General features: G+C 35.1%; 2 protein-coding genes across 29 annotated transcripts in view; one reads left to right on the top strand and one right to left on the bottom strand.

Annotated features, from left to right (window-relative positions):
• Fas1 (fasciclin 1 Fas1 domain-containing) overlaps positions 1 to 14,913 on the bottom strand; it is a 380,082-nt gene that overhangs the window by 33,623 nt on the left and 331,546 nt on the right. The gene's annotated exons all lie outside the window — the stretch shown is intronic.
• Positions 1 to 14,913, top strand: part of tmod (tropomodulin) — a 70,295-nt gene that overhangs the window by 51,506 nt on the left and 3,876 nt on the right. For 8 of the 17 annotated variants that reach the window (XM_087412197.1, XM_087412204.1, XM_087412200.1 and 5 more), the window contains one exon: positions 5,460 to 5,970. The exons of 4 other annotated variants lie outside the window; for them this stretch is intronic. Coding sequence is in view for 3 of the 13 variants with exons in the window: in XM_087412204.1 (XP_087268330.1) it covers positions 5,460 to 5,494 (35 nt within the window). In the remaining 10 variants the exon portion in view is untranslated. Of the gene's footprint in view, positions 1 to 5,459; positions 5,971 to 6,025; positions 10,201 to 11,796; positions 11,966 to 14,913 lie in introns of those variants that run through there. 5 more of the 17 variants (XR_015547037.1, XR_015547038.1, XM_087412203.1 and 2 more) reach the window with 3 other exon arrangements.

The raw sequence follows: 14,913 nt of genomic DNA, 5'->3' as shown, positions 1-14,913 counted from the left end.
GTCTGTCGCTATAATAAATTTGCCAATTCCATAAAATTTACTAAAATTGTACATAAAAAAAAATATTTGGTTGAATTAATTGGAATTCTGCTGGAAAAAATGAATGATTCAGAATTCTGGTTAAGTATACTAGATTTCTGATTAAAAATATTACAATTCTAGTAGATTCAATCAACACGCAAAAAAATATTTTGTTGCTCCAATTAGAATTATTTCTATTTTTTTTATATTTAATAGATAACTACGTATCATACGCATAGAATTTATAGCACAAATCTAAATTCTATCTTTGTCATCTATATAATTAGATGCAATATGTATCCAATATCGCAATAGTTACTAGAAATTTATTTATTTTAGCTAATTTTTCGTATTTGGATAATTTTCGCTATAACTGCAAGATCGCATCTTTTTTGAGTTTTGAAAGAAATTCTAAATTAATTATCTCGTACAGAATTCTAGAGGATTTAATCAGAAATCTAATAGATTTAACCAGAATTCTGGGATCATTTTTCACTAGAATCCCAGTTATTAATTTAACCAAACATTTTTCTACGTGTAGCACATATTTACATTTTTCTCGTTATTACATTAATCATTGCCGAATAATATCGAATCAGATGTTAACTTTCGCTCATCGAATTGCGACGTAGATTGCGTGACTTTTCATGCATCGTGCGGTTTGATTCACGCGTAGCATCATTATTATACTTATAGCTGCACCTGCCTCGACAAGCGATGCAATGAGGTTTAGACGCATCCTATCAAATCCGATGAAGTCGTGACGCGTTAATTTCCACGGGAGCTGAGATTCCTAGGAGCTTTATTCGCCTCACGTGACGTCCTGTCGGCATTAACCCGTCAGCTGGAAGACAGTTTAACACACGCCGACGTTGGCGCAACCGAAGCTGACTGACGTCTTATAGAATGAATCGCGTCCGAGCTATTCGCGGGGATCTTTTTTGGCTCGAGTATCGTTCAATTATACACGCTTATCCTTCAGAGAGGCCGACTAACGAGTCTAATCGAGCCTTTCCTGTAAAAAGGATGAATAATCCTCTTTTTCTTTCCTTTCGAAATAATTTGTTCCAATAACACGTGAAAAAAAGCTAGCGTCGGGTAGCTTTATGACAAACATATCGACAAACTTTTTAATATTTTTTAATTTATGTAATTAAAAAAATTTTAATGCAATTTAATCGATTCTTGAATATTGTTCTTTTATTCGCGTTCAAAATTCCCGAGATACCGAAATACGACATTAATTATCATTAATTTGTGGAATCGTCGGAGTCTTTTTTTAAGGTCGCTCTTATTTTTAAGGATTTTTTTCTTTCATTGATTCAATTGGGTCTGACTTTAGAATTTTACTAGCTCCGTGCGAATTCGAGTTGCGTGTGTATTATCGTGTTTTGCCTCGCACGAGATTTTATGAGGTGCTAATGCAGATCAGCGCCGGGTGTCATAACGATGACAAAACGACGCGTGGTGTACGGCGGCATTATTTTTAAAATGCAAAACGTAGGGACTGCGAGAGAGAACAATCCACTCTTTCATCGGGGATTAACGACGCGAGCCAACGTTAATGAGCCCGCGAATGTTCGCACACCCGGCGCAAAATTACTAATATTTATTCGAGGATTACGCGGTCTTTTAAAATAATATTCCGCACGGTACTCCCACGTACCGTGAAATGTTAATTGTCGATGGGAACGAGTTGCGTTATGCACGGAATTTATACGGTGACGGAAAGATCTCGCTCGTAAATCGCACCTTTAGAGGTCGCGTCCGAAATTAAAATAAACTGTAAATAACGGCGCGGCTATTACACGCTGATGTTTATGGGTTTTACGGGCTTTTAATTAAGGTAGTGATCGCTTTACGTTGCTTTAGTGTTCTACAAATTCATGCGGAGAACGTACATTTGGTATCAATATCGCTTTTGTTTTACGCTAGACCAAATAACTTTCCGATCGCCCAATGCGGATTATCGGGGAGGATTTAATACGGAACAATTACAATAATTTTCGATTTAAACCGTTCGCTCGCTTATCGACCATTTAGAAATTCGCAGTGAAAGAACGTCCGCGGATATTCAGATTATATTTGCGCGATTTGTCTTTTACTTTGCGAACAAAATTTTAACGTTGACAGTGGAAATACGGTTTCGCTGAAATATCTAAAATTTAGCTAGATACAGATCAGAAAAATAGTTTTGTTGAATTACAAAAAAATGATATAGGACGCTCATCTTAGTTTTGCATTTTCTGATTAATTGTAGTTAGATCTCAATGATGATAATATAAAAATTATGTTTTTCTAACTATGATTAGTTAACTATAATTAAATTGATGGTTTTATAATTTAATTTTTAAACTTATTAATAATAAAACATCAATTTAGTGACTGATTATATGTATAGCTATAAACAATTATTATTAAATGAAGTTAAATTTAAACCACAAATTAATCAATAAATAAAAAAATTGGAGCACAAACTGGTTGCTGATTCAAAGTCAAAACTTTTTGCAGTATTTCTCATCATACTATAATGGAGATATTTTGATAATCCAAAAAAATTATTTTATCTGTATCTAGCTAAATTTTTAGATACTTCAGCAGAATTATTATTATTATTTTTTTTTTCATGTAAGAGCTTTATTTTGTAACGCTTCTCTGAAAGATCTTTTCTTGCAGTGTCTAAACCGCCAGTTTCCGCTCATCTGCGATTTTTATCTATCGCGGTGTAGATTAAAAATGTTCCTCTGGGAATGAAATCTGATGAGAACTTGTGTGTAATTGGATTAATGATTCTCGCATTTGTCTGATGATTAACAACAATGCTGCGCCGCGTTGTGTATCTATCTTTACCAGTTTTACAAGACACGTTTTTTTTTCTCTACTAACCCAAAGTCATAAAATTTACGACTCGTTATCGAGCTGCTCTTTGCATTTCCACGCGAGTTCGTCGCTGTTACGTTCGCAAATGCATATTAAATCTTTAGATGCCAGGGATCCTTTGTTGTCCCGCCTGTAAAGGCACGCTGAGCAAAAAAAAAAAGAAATTTAATGGAACGCAATCGGGACGAACACGCTTGCGTCCTCGCCGTCGACAAATTACGAGGTGCTTTTAAATTTCCGCTCGATGCTATTAGACACGCGAGAATAATTTACGAATTGGCAGATTACCAGCCGCGAAAACGATCCGGCGGACAAAGGGATAAATTGCGAAAATTTTCTGCCGCGCGATTTTTCCCTGCGAGATATGATTGCACGTCAGGTGAAGGCTCTTAACGTCGATATGCAAGAGCAGCTCGCGAGACTAATGCATAATTGCATGCATTTCGAGGCATGCCACGTCGCTCGACCGAAATGCGAAAAGTGAGAGGTGCACGAAAAAATAGAAGAAAGACGTGTGATACTTCCCATCAGATTATCATCATCGCTAAAGACAAGAGTACGATAGAAGTATCAGCCAACTGTGGTATTGTTTATGGAAAGTAATTGAAGTTATATTGTAGTTATACATATTGCCAAGAACTTTCCCTGAATAGCACAATAGTCAGTTGATACTCTTGCACTCCTGTTCTATAATTGCTAAAGTGCTATGTGCGCTAAATTGAAGCACGTTGCACAGAGATGTGTTTAAGCGGCGTCAATGGGACTTTAAAGCGTAAAACCTAAGCTTTAAATCTTAAGCCTGAAGAAATTGATCAGTCGAATGTGAGGAGAACAATCGACTATGATTGATCAATTTCTTACAGTTTAAGGTATCTCAAAGTTTAAATTTTATGTCTTAAAATCTCATTGTAGACGCTACTTTACTCGTGGTGAACCGAGAATAAAACTTCTCTCTTATTATAAGATATATGTAACTTTGAAGAAGAGCTTACACATTTTCGAGTCGAGTTTCTAATTTGATAGTGAAAACTGATAAAATCGACGTGTATTTTAATCGAGATCGGTGTAAAAAGGAAATTGCGGTGCCAGCGATGGAATTCGCCATTTTACTCGAAACAATTTGGCGGGGGTCGAACGTGCGAGAGACAATTAAAAAGCAACGCGCGCTCGGTGATCCGCGAGAGTGTTTCACGTTTTCGTCCTATTATTCCTGTCATGCAGCGAGATTACTATTTTACGGCACGGATTATGGTGCGTTTCGAATAGTACGTCCCTTCAATCAAGTAATGTTGCCTTTTGCTTGATAACGAGCAATTGTTCCGCGCGTTATCACATGTCGCTATTCGCCAATCAACTTTGAGAATTGTCCGGCGATCAGTTTTACGATTGTCGTGTCGCGTCTTCTTTTCATAAAAGTAACACACGAAGATAAGCCCGCGAAAAGAAATTTAGCGCAGTAATAGTTTAAAAATAAGAAAAAGATATTGAGAGAAAATTGTATAAATCTGCAGCAGAGAGAAGTTTTTTTCTCCTTCGGACATTATCAGTTATATACTTTAAAAAATATAATCATGGATTTAACACTGATATTTATTTTTGGGGGATGTGTGTTGGGAGATGTTGATACACAGAGAGAATTTTGTTTTAAAATTTATCCCGAAAATATTGTAGTTGCAATATTTTAATACAATATTTTAAAGATTTTTACTATGCATTTCAGTAAAATTAATCAAACTTATTTTATACTTTATTATAGTTTTATTTGAATGAGAAAGATTTACATTAAAATTTTTGGAAATACAATGTTGTCCCACGACTATCATATTTTCAGAGTAAACTCTAAGAAAAAATTCTCTCCATGTAGAAACACCAACTGCTGTGAATTTCACACCATGGATGTGGATTTATCCTTAATAACTATACTCTCTAAACTTTTAGAGTGAAACTCTCACTCTTAATGATTGAAAATTGAGTCACTTTTTTCAAGACTAGCTCAATTTTTATTCTTCAGAGTGAGATTCCACTCTAAAGAATTTAGAGAGTAGCTATAAAAATTACTCTATGCATTTAAAATCGTCCTATTTGAAATACAAAATGAAAACTTTCGCTTTACGGTGATTGATACAGAAACGTTCAAAGCTTTTTTACTTACAATTTAGAATCTCAACACCAATCGTGTAAATTATATCAATTGTCTAAAATTTTTGCTTTGGGTTCAAATGTCCCTTGCTGTAGGATTAAAAATTCATAGGATTAAAAAGTCATTGTGTTAAATTCTCACAATACTGATGTTTACATCAACACTGTGAAAAATCAACTATGGTGTTAAATATCCACACTTATATTTTTTAAAGTGTAGAGAGCAGAAAGTATTAAAAAAAAAAAAGAAATGAAGAATTGCACCTCTCGAATGCGACGCAGGTCGAGCGACACGTTCGTGTCTATTTTCTTGTGTACTCTTTACCGGCATGCATCTCGGAACGATAGAGTATTTTTTCTTTTTTTTTTTCATGGTTGCTAAACACATATGATGACAATGTTTCGGGTATCTGTTGCAGTACGGCAGTCCCGGCTCGGGGTGGCGACATCTTAACGCGAAGTGGCGTTCGCCTAGGTATTATTTGTACATATATACATATACATATACATATCTATATATAATGCACACTACAAATATATTATGTTATATAAATATCGTACACTTCCTCCGCATATCGACCGATCTTATTGCCGCTATGTCATCGCTTTAGAGGCTTAACCCACTTATCCTGTCGTTTACGCGACTGCTAAGAAAATTATTGTGTCTCTCTGTGCGAGGAAATGCGAACGAAAGTAGGACGGCGATGGCGAGATGAGAAACTGCACGTCTATGTTACATGACTCCCTATTCGTTGTACGTATACAATATATGATAACGTCTGTAGCTTCAAATCTGAGAATGCCCGCGTGGACTTCGATTTTTTTATTTCTCTGCGCGTTAAATTAATCAGTCCTTAAGAAAAATGTATTGCGAATATTTACGGATGCAAATAAAGAGGAAATATACAAATAATGCAAATAAGAATGAAATTGCAAGAAGAATCGTGAAGTCCCTTTGAATGTTTAAACTCTCTTTAAATTACAGCTCGAATCAGTTTATTCAACGATAATAGTTGCGAAACTTTCTCGACGATCGTTCCCACTTACGACGCGATCGAGTACCGAGCGTCTCGTGAGATGACCGCAACAGTGCTGACTTCGGGAATGAAATTTGCATAGGATGGACGACTCTAGAGGCAACATTGGCCGTTGACGTTGGGAATCGCCCGTGCTTGGCAATCGTCGAGATCGGAACGCGCAATGTACCGCCGACTACTGTCGCTTAATCGCATTTCTCCGTTTCTCGTTTGCTCGCCGTTACCTCGTCCCTTCGTCTCTCCAACCCCTGTTTTACATCCCCTCGCGACGCTGTACATATTCGCCGTTCGTGCTGCATGAGTGTCGTCCATGGAGTACATATATATTTGTACAATATACTTCTCTCTCTCTCTCTCTCTCTCTCTCTCTCTCTCGCGCTCTCTCTTACACGCGCACTGTGGGTGGTTCGATTACATTGCAACGTGCGACGTACGATTCTAGAAATTGGATGGCAGGACAATTCCGGCGATGCCGTAGCTCACGTGACAATACTGAATTAATTGTTGTCCCAAATGCGTGCGTAGAAGTAACGCGAACTTTATCACGAAGCCTTTAATTTCTCCCAATGTCAAACCAAGGAAATAAATAATTGTTATTACACCTGCATGCATAAATCCCGTCCTTACTTTTGAGATTTGCGAGTTGTATTATTATTCGAGATGTTTTAAAGCTGATGCTAGATATCGTTTTAGTAGAACTTTTCTTTTCTTGTAGAAGATGTTTCAAGATGCGCTGTTCCACTTTGTTAATATCCAATGTTAAATATTTATGAAATTGACGTTATTACTTCTTCTTAATATTTAGAATTAAATATTTTGATACTTAAAGCTTATCAACCGTAAAGAAATTCAGAATTAATGTAAAAGAATTTAACGTTAAGATAAAATTAATATCTGAAGGTTTTAAGGTATTTAAGCGTTAAACGATTCAAAGAAGTAAAGGATCCCGGAATTATGTGGAAAATTAGGTTCTGATGAAATAAATTAGTTTTTAGGTATAATATATCTTATAATGTGATAAAGATAAGAGATGTGACAAAAGCTCAATGATGTATCATAGTTTTTAAGCTATGATGTATTTAAGGTGTAAAACTATATCTAGTATTCACTTTAAATAGCCTGTAATTTAAAAACTATCCATTATTGAACTTTGTTCACTACATTATAAATCTTATTATACATACACTGGAAAGAAAAAACTAAATTTTAATAAATATTTGAAACACTCGTCTAAGTAAACTTTTACTAAATATAAACATATATTTATTTAACACGAAAACCATTAATGTGATTTAACTATTATTTTTTTATCGAATAAATATTTATTTATGTAAGTAATTGTCTACTTCAAAGAAATATGTATTAAGATTTAGTATACATTTTTTTTTCAGTATCGAAACTAACTTATTTACCGTGGACTGAAAACATGTTTTTCCTACATGTTAAAACTAAGTTCCTCGTTTCTAATTCCACAAATCTAATTCCTCGCCCCGTATTTATTGCATCTGGTGCCCTAACTCTTACGCTCCACGATAACATCCGAAATATCTAGCGAGCGAGGTATATTTTTCGCGAGGCGCCACCCCCGTTTTATCGGCGTGCGTGCCGATCTCGCCATGATCGCGGTGATTAAGCGCATGCAAGCTTGTAACGCGCGCGAGGGCCGCATGTTACTTGATATAATGGCACGCTTAGGCACCGTGACTTTTTTCAAGCTTACCCCCGATTAGCCGCTGTTTTGTAGCTCGAGCTACCCGGAATCATTCTTGCGGTTAAACGCGGGCTGCAATCCAGAAATCTTGCCTTCCCGTCCTCTAAAACGTAGTTCAATCTCGGTACCGAACATGCGAGGGCTAATTTTGCATCGTATTGAAAATGATCTTAACAGTGCGCTTGAGAGAATTATTAATAGACGACATTACAACGAAGTTTAGATGCTACAACGGATCATGTACGTCGTGTATTTTTATTTATTCTGCATATTACATACTGATATGTATATTTACGTATTTTTATTTAGGAATGCATTATTAATCAACTTTGTGTCCAACATCTCTTTATACATATTTGATTTAATTTACACGTTTGCATCCCCCAATGTAGGCACTGCAGCACAAACCGTGTATTATAGCAAAGGTAGTTTGGTAGTATGATATAGTTAACACAATCACCATCTATATATTTGTAGATATATTAAATTGATAGAATAGTGTATGTGTCTAATGCGTTAACAATGTGTTAACCAATAGTATTATATACTATTATACACGTAATTAGAACGTGAATTAGATCTACTTTAATAATAATTGACAAGTTAATGCACACCGTAAAAGCATGAAGAGTCATACTTTTACTGATCAAGTGAACTAATTTATTAAACGAGAGAAAAACACCCCCTGATGATCGGATAGCGTGGTATCGTACAAAAATATACGCGAAATGTATGTATAAGATATATGTTGAAAATATTATTCATCGCAAAATAAAAATATTTGTCGTGGATATTGGAAACGCCTAACTTAGTGTTGTTTTTGGAATCATTCTATGAGATTCACATCTCACCGAGAGATTACAGGATTTTCCAATTTAAATCGTCGTGTCGCAGGACGCTTATCGTTCATTTTTCTTTCAGAAAGGTGCTGAATTTTCCGTAGTGTACAATTTCAAAAACATTGACCTAATAGAAAAAAAAAAATTTATATACATGTACAGTATTACGAAATGCAGAGAAACGCGGAAAACAAGAGAATCGACGAAAAGAGTTGGTTGTACGCAGTTCTGCCGGAAAAATAATGGAAGCTTCAATTACCGAATAGATTGCCTCGAATTTCTATCGCCGGGCGCTATTCTTCCATTTTACCCTTTCTTTCCTTCCACCCCCTCCCCTTTATTATTTTTTTTTTTTTCGTTATTTTAGTATCTGCCTGCCAATTTTACAAAACAAAGTAGCACGCGATTCGTCATACACGAGCGCCGGAGCAAATTGCGAGTTTTTATATGTATTCATCCAAACGTGTATGAATTCGCACCTACGCATATGTAAACGTACTGACTACAGCAAATATTTTTCCGTTTTCTCCATTAGGATCTGTGTATCATGCAATTTAATTAGTGACCCCTAGTTCAAAAATTTCAGTCTCGTTTATCGTTTATTTAAATACATAAATCAATAACACAATACAGGCTGTCCCAAATATATTAATGTGTACCTCAAATATACTCTCTAAATTCTTTGGAGTAGAATTTCATTCTCCAGAGAAAAAAAAAAAATAAAGAGACGTAAGAAAAAAATAGCAATCTGTAATCACAATTTGTTTTCTCTAAAACCTTTCTAAAGAAGTTTCTTTAAATGAAAATTGAACCCGTCTCGAAAGAGAGTGGCTCAATTTTCAATCTTTAAGAGTGAGATTTCACTCTTCACAATAAGATTCATTCTAAAAGTTTCAGAGCAAATTATGATTACACGTTCCTATTTTTTCCCAACGTTTTTTCTCTTCTTTCTCTTATAGTTACGTAACATATTTTCACAGTCACGTTCAAAAATAGATATTTGGGACATTTTAAAATGAATCTCTTCTCTCAACAAAGATTTCTGTATATAACAATTAATTAAAAATTATCGTCGGAATCGCATGGTGATGCATCGAGTTCGTAGAATTCTCATTATGGGACGAGCGAATGCGACTTCTATCGGGCGGGTCGAGGCTTTCGTCGGCTTTACTTATCTCGGCTACATCCCGCGAGCGGATTTCTTCGGCAACGAGAGCTTGCAAAATCACAGGCGCGCGCTTGCAACTGCAGTGGTAATGATAAAGCGGATTCAGTCGCGACTTCGGAAGTGCAGGGAGACACGAAGATAGAGAACGAGAGGGAGGGAAAAGCCTCGTTTTACGGTGCATTAAATTCTGACGAAGTGGCTCGTCCTGTATACCGACGCGGGGGAGGGCGATCTGAATTATCCTGGAACAGATAAACAGACCGCCGACGAGGTGGAGGAACCATCAGGGAGGGTCCGGAGGATAGAAAAGGAAGAATAGGACGGAGCGCCATTTCTGAAGAGGTTGTAGCGATGTTTCGTGGCCGAGAGGAAGGTGTGTGAAGAACGGAATGGATAAGAGAAACAGTAAGGAAGTATGATGGAAGTACTTTAGAATTTTCGAAGAGGGAAGATGAAATCTAGGGACGCGTCAATCGAGCGTGAAAAGCTCGATGACTGTCCCGGGAGTTTCACGAAGGAGTTACCTCATCCACCTTTTTTACACGTTTCATAAAGAAGTTGTCGTCGCATTGTCGATTTATCTGTTTTTTTTTTTCCCACCGATAGTTTGGCCGTAATAGTTCGATCGTGATTGCTGGAATTTATTTGTCACAATCACTTTGTGATAAGCGATCTTTCGTGCAAAAGTAGTTTTACTGAGAGAAAAATATTTCGTATTTATATGATTATAATTGCATGATAAAGTAGTTACAGCTAGGAGCTTCATTTTTTAAATTATTATTGCTATGTGTTAGTTATTAATAATTGTATGTAGATCTGTATATCAAATAAAATACATAGTTGGCACTAATAATTATAATTTTATAATTCGTAGTTATTTTCGATTGCCAATTAAATCTTTTTGTAAAGAATTATAAATACAATTATTTTTATTATCATTATAATGACTATATCGAGTTCTTAACTATAATTATTTTACTATTCGATTATAGTATAATAAATACGAAACGCTTTTCTCTCACAAAAAAAATCAGTGTAAACGAAAAATGAATCGCTTCTTTTTCCAAAAGAGAGAAAAATATGCATGCATTTTGCGAAATTTCCGAAAATTGTAATCACGTTTATAATATTTATATAAATCAACCGCGTAACCCCATTCGGGAAAATCCGTATTAACGGATGAAGTTTTTTTAATCAAATTTGTGTTGAAAATTCGACGAATTGAATTTGCAGCCTTTCGGCGCCGCGCGATTCAAATTGCAAAATTGATTAACGGCGTAATTAACCGTATTTATGGTATCCGCATTTGGTTGCATCGAGAGAAAAAATTGGTATATTTATAACTATATTTCATATTATTTATGATTATTATTACTATAATATTAGTATAATAACTATATGTATAGTTTTATAATTATATGTATAGTTTTACCACAAATATTAAATTAATATATACAACAAATATTAAATTATTATATACACTAAAAAAAATAATCTGGTTGAATTAAATAGTAATTCTGGTGGAAAATGCGACGAATCAAAATTTTCTGGTAAGTCTACTAGAATTCTACTTGAGATATCTAGAATTCTGATTGATATAATTATTTTGGTAAAAATATAAGAATTCTAATAGAGAGATTTTATCAGAAATTGTATCAACTAGAATTCCGGTTATTTCAACTAGAATTCTAAATAAATTTAACCATAGAAAATTCTTTCATTTTCAATCGAAATTTTTCAGTGCAATAACTACAACTATCTTATGATAACAATAACTATGATTATAATTATTTTATTCGGTTGCTAATTAATATCTGTTGATAGAACTATATATATTATTATTATGATTATTACAAATTATTATTATAGATTATTACTATAATAATAATAATAATAATAATAATAATATAATAATAATAAAAGTAAAATATTATAATAGTAACAATCATAATTACAGTAACGTGTAATTACAGTTACAAGTACCAAAAATTTTTCTCTCAGTAACACCAAGGAGGTCGCGAAAAATTCGAGCGAGGTCCAACCGCTGGAAAATCGGCGAATCCAGCCAGTGCAAACTCCGAGAAGGGATCGTCCGACAGCAAAACTAATTAGCGCTGACGTATTACAGGCGCTTACGTCGTACCACGCGCGCCCATGGCGAGATGCTACGGTAATAACGAATTACACAACGATGTTCGTCCTGCGCTTTCATCGCGCAGCGGAACTCGCTTACAAGCTCCCTGGTCCATATCCTCGTGCGCGCACGTACTCGCACCGCGATAATTAATTTCCCATTAAACGCGGAGCGCGGTTGCACGGTAACTTAACACGTGCACCGCCGTCGTGCAATGCCGTCGTCCGGCAAAAGCCGGCTGGTGTTGGGTTATTAACGAGCCCACGCCGTGGACCGTGTCTCGCCATGAGTCACGTACTCGCGACGCGATCTCTTATCGGTGTTCCGATAACAAGTAACGGCGCTCCGGGGCCTCACGTCTCTCGTATCGCGAGTCACGTTTCGCATTATCTGTTACGAGTCGTGCGCGCATTTTGTCACAGCATTACTCGCGCCGGAGCTACCGGAGGCTACGAGGCAACGAAACGATCAAACCTCCCCACCTGTCGAGAAAAATTGCGAATGGATATAGCGCTCGTACACAGTCCAGCAATTCGAATCTCCGAACTTTCCTTGGGCGCGAATCATTTATCTCCGTATGGCAGACGCAGCCGTTTCCCTAATCGGCAAAAAATTGCGGAACACGCCGCGCCAATAAATCTGATTTCTATATCGAAGGTACTGCCGCGCGCGACTTTGTTCGCGAATCCGTGAGATTTATCGGGCGCGGTGTGCCTGTTTTTGTCGGCACGGTCTTGAATAAAAATATCGCTATAAGTACGATGTGACGACGGGCGGTGTTACGTCCCGCTGGCAAGTGTATAGACGATGAAGAAAAGATTTGCGTCGCTCCGATGAAAGTCTTGGGAATTCGAAATCATCATTCCTAAAATCATTGGCCGTGTTCGAGCCGAACGAAACTGCTAGCTTGCTCGCTGAGCTATTGAATGTGCACTATTAAATTCGTATATTGAGAGAAAGACTGTTTGGTATTTGTAATTATGTATAATTATATATTACTATAATTGTGATTATGATTACCATATATTATTAGAAATAATAACTATACGTGTAATTTTATCAATCATATATAGTTGTGGCAAATAACTACAATCATATCAATGTAGCTATTATTGGAGTATCGAGTGACTTGTTGCTCGGTGCGGTTGACTCGCGATCTGTAGATCTGAGTTCGATTTGTCATGTTTAAGGAGTCGAAAATGGCTCCTTCTGGTGATTAAGAGAAGTCACTAACGGCGTTTGAATTCGGCATTAAACCCGAACTCGTTTCAGCTCCATTTGAGTCATCTTCATAAAATTAAAAAATATTATTTGATGCGGCTGTGGACTTCAATATCGAACTAACAATAAGTTTCGTTACACAAACGAACTTATTATTAGTACAATGTTGAAATCGCAGTTACATCGAATGATATTTTTTAATTTTCTTTTCTGATATAATACATTATTGTAATGCCTTCAAAAGTGTGCAGTCTAGCAGTGCAGTCATTTAGCTGTATAGCTTTTTGACAGTTACTTTCTTAAATTTGGAATTGAGAAACTCCTTACTGTACTCTTCGATTTAATACATCACATTGATATTAATCAAGAACACATAATTGCTTCAAGCTGAAGATGGCTCGAATGGAGCTGAAACGTTCGATCGATTTGTCATATAAGAAGTGAAATATATTATCAAGATCAAACGCACCAATTACTGCGCTATTACTGCTCTCAATCGCTCGTAATTTTTAATTAATGTTTGTCTTATTATCTCGAAACATAGTTATTATTATTATAAAAGTAAAAATTCGCTTGTATCACGCAAAGCAAAACTATAAAAAATTCAGTCAATGGTCGAGCTCACAAAAAGGTATAAAAATAAAATTAAAAATAAAATATGCTAAAATAAGCTTTGCGTTTTGCAGATTTTATATTACTAAATTATGTTAGAATAGTCTCTGCGTTTCCTCTTATATTTTTTGTATTATACTAAAAAAGGATTTACGATCACAAAACATATGTTACTTTTTTAATAAATGTACCGCTTATTTTAATTTTATTTTTATTTCTTTTTGTTTCGATCATTGACCGGATAGTTATTATTACTAATACTATAGTAGTCATAATTATAATTATAGATCACAGTAATATGTAATTGTAGTTGCAAATATCAAATAGTTTAGTTCTTAGAATAAATCAAATCATAATCAAATTATACTCAATTTGAATTGTTTTTAATCATTTCCATAGGTCGCCGCTACTTCCACTCAATGTATCGTTAATTTAGCTAAAACAATACGCGGAAAAAATGTTTGGATAAATTAACCACATACATACATAGAATTCTGAATCGTTCATTTTCCACTCTAAAATTCCAGTTAATTCTACCAATTATTTTCTCCGCGTAGAATTATACAAGTTAATTCAAAAGTATATATTAAATTGATTTGACTGAAATTTAATTTATTGTTTTTATAAGTGCACAGGACGTTAACATGATGTTGTTTACTTTGAAACTTAGCCATTCAGCCATTCATTCTATAGAAATAGATTTATTTACATTTTGACACATGTCGAAGTTAAATATAATAAAATGTTTAACTCACGAGATTGGGTTGCTGTACTTTTGATATTAATCACAGTGTGATTAATTAGTTTATACTGTTAAATTCATAATGCCAAATTATATTCAATTTGAGACATATTTTTAATTTTTATAGGTTGCCACTGCTCCTTTTTACTCAAAAATATGTATTAAAGAGTCAAATTTAGTTATTTTAAGTATTGTATATATGTTAATATAGACGTTGTTTATTTTGAAACTAAACGATTTATCAATCACAGAAATCGACTGATTTACATTTTGATACACATAGAAGTTAAACATAATCAAATGTCATTTAACTCAAGAGATTGGGTTGTTAATCCTTCGATATCTAGTATAATTGATTGGATCTATAAGTAATGTCATCATGTTAAATCGCTTGGCAAGCAGGCTAACT

Source organism: Acromyrmex echinatior, chromosome 12 (genome assembly GCF_024713525.1).
Source record: "Acromyrmex echinatior isolate Ae372 chromosome 12, ASM2471352v2, whole genome shotgun sequence".
NCBI classification, from domain to species: Eukaryota; Metazoa; Arthropoda; class Insecta; order Hymenoptera; family Formicidae; genus Acromyrmex; species Acromyrmex echinatior.
This window is presented reverse-complemented; position numbering and strand designations above follow the sequence as displayed.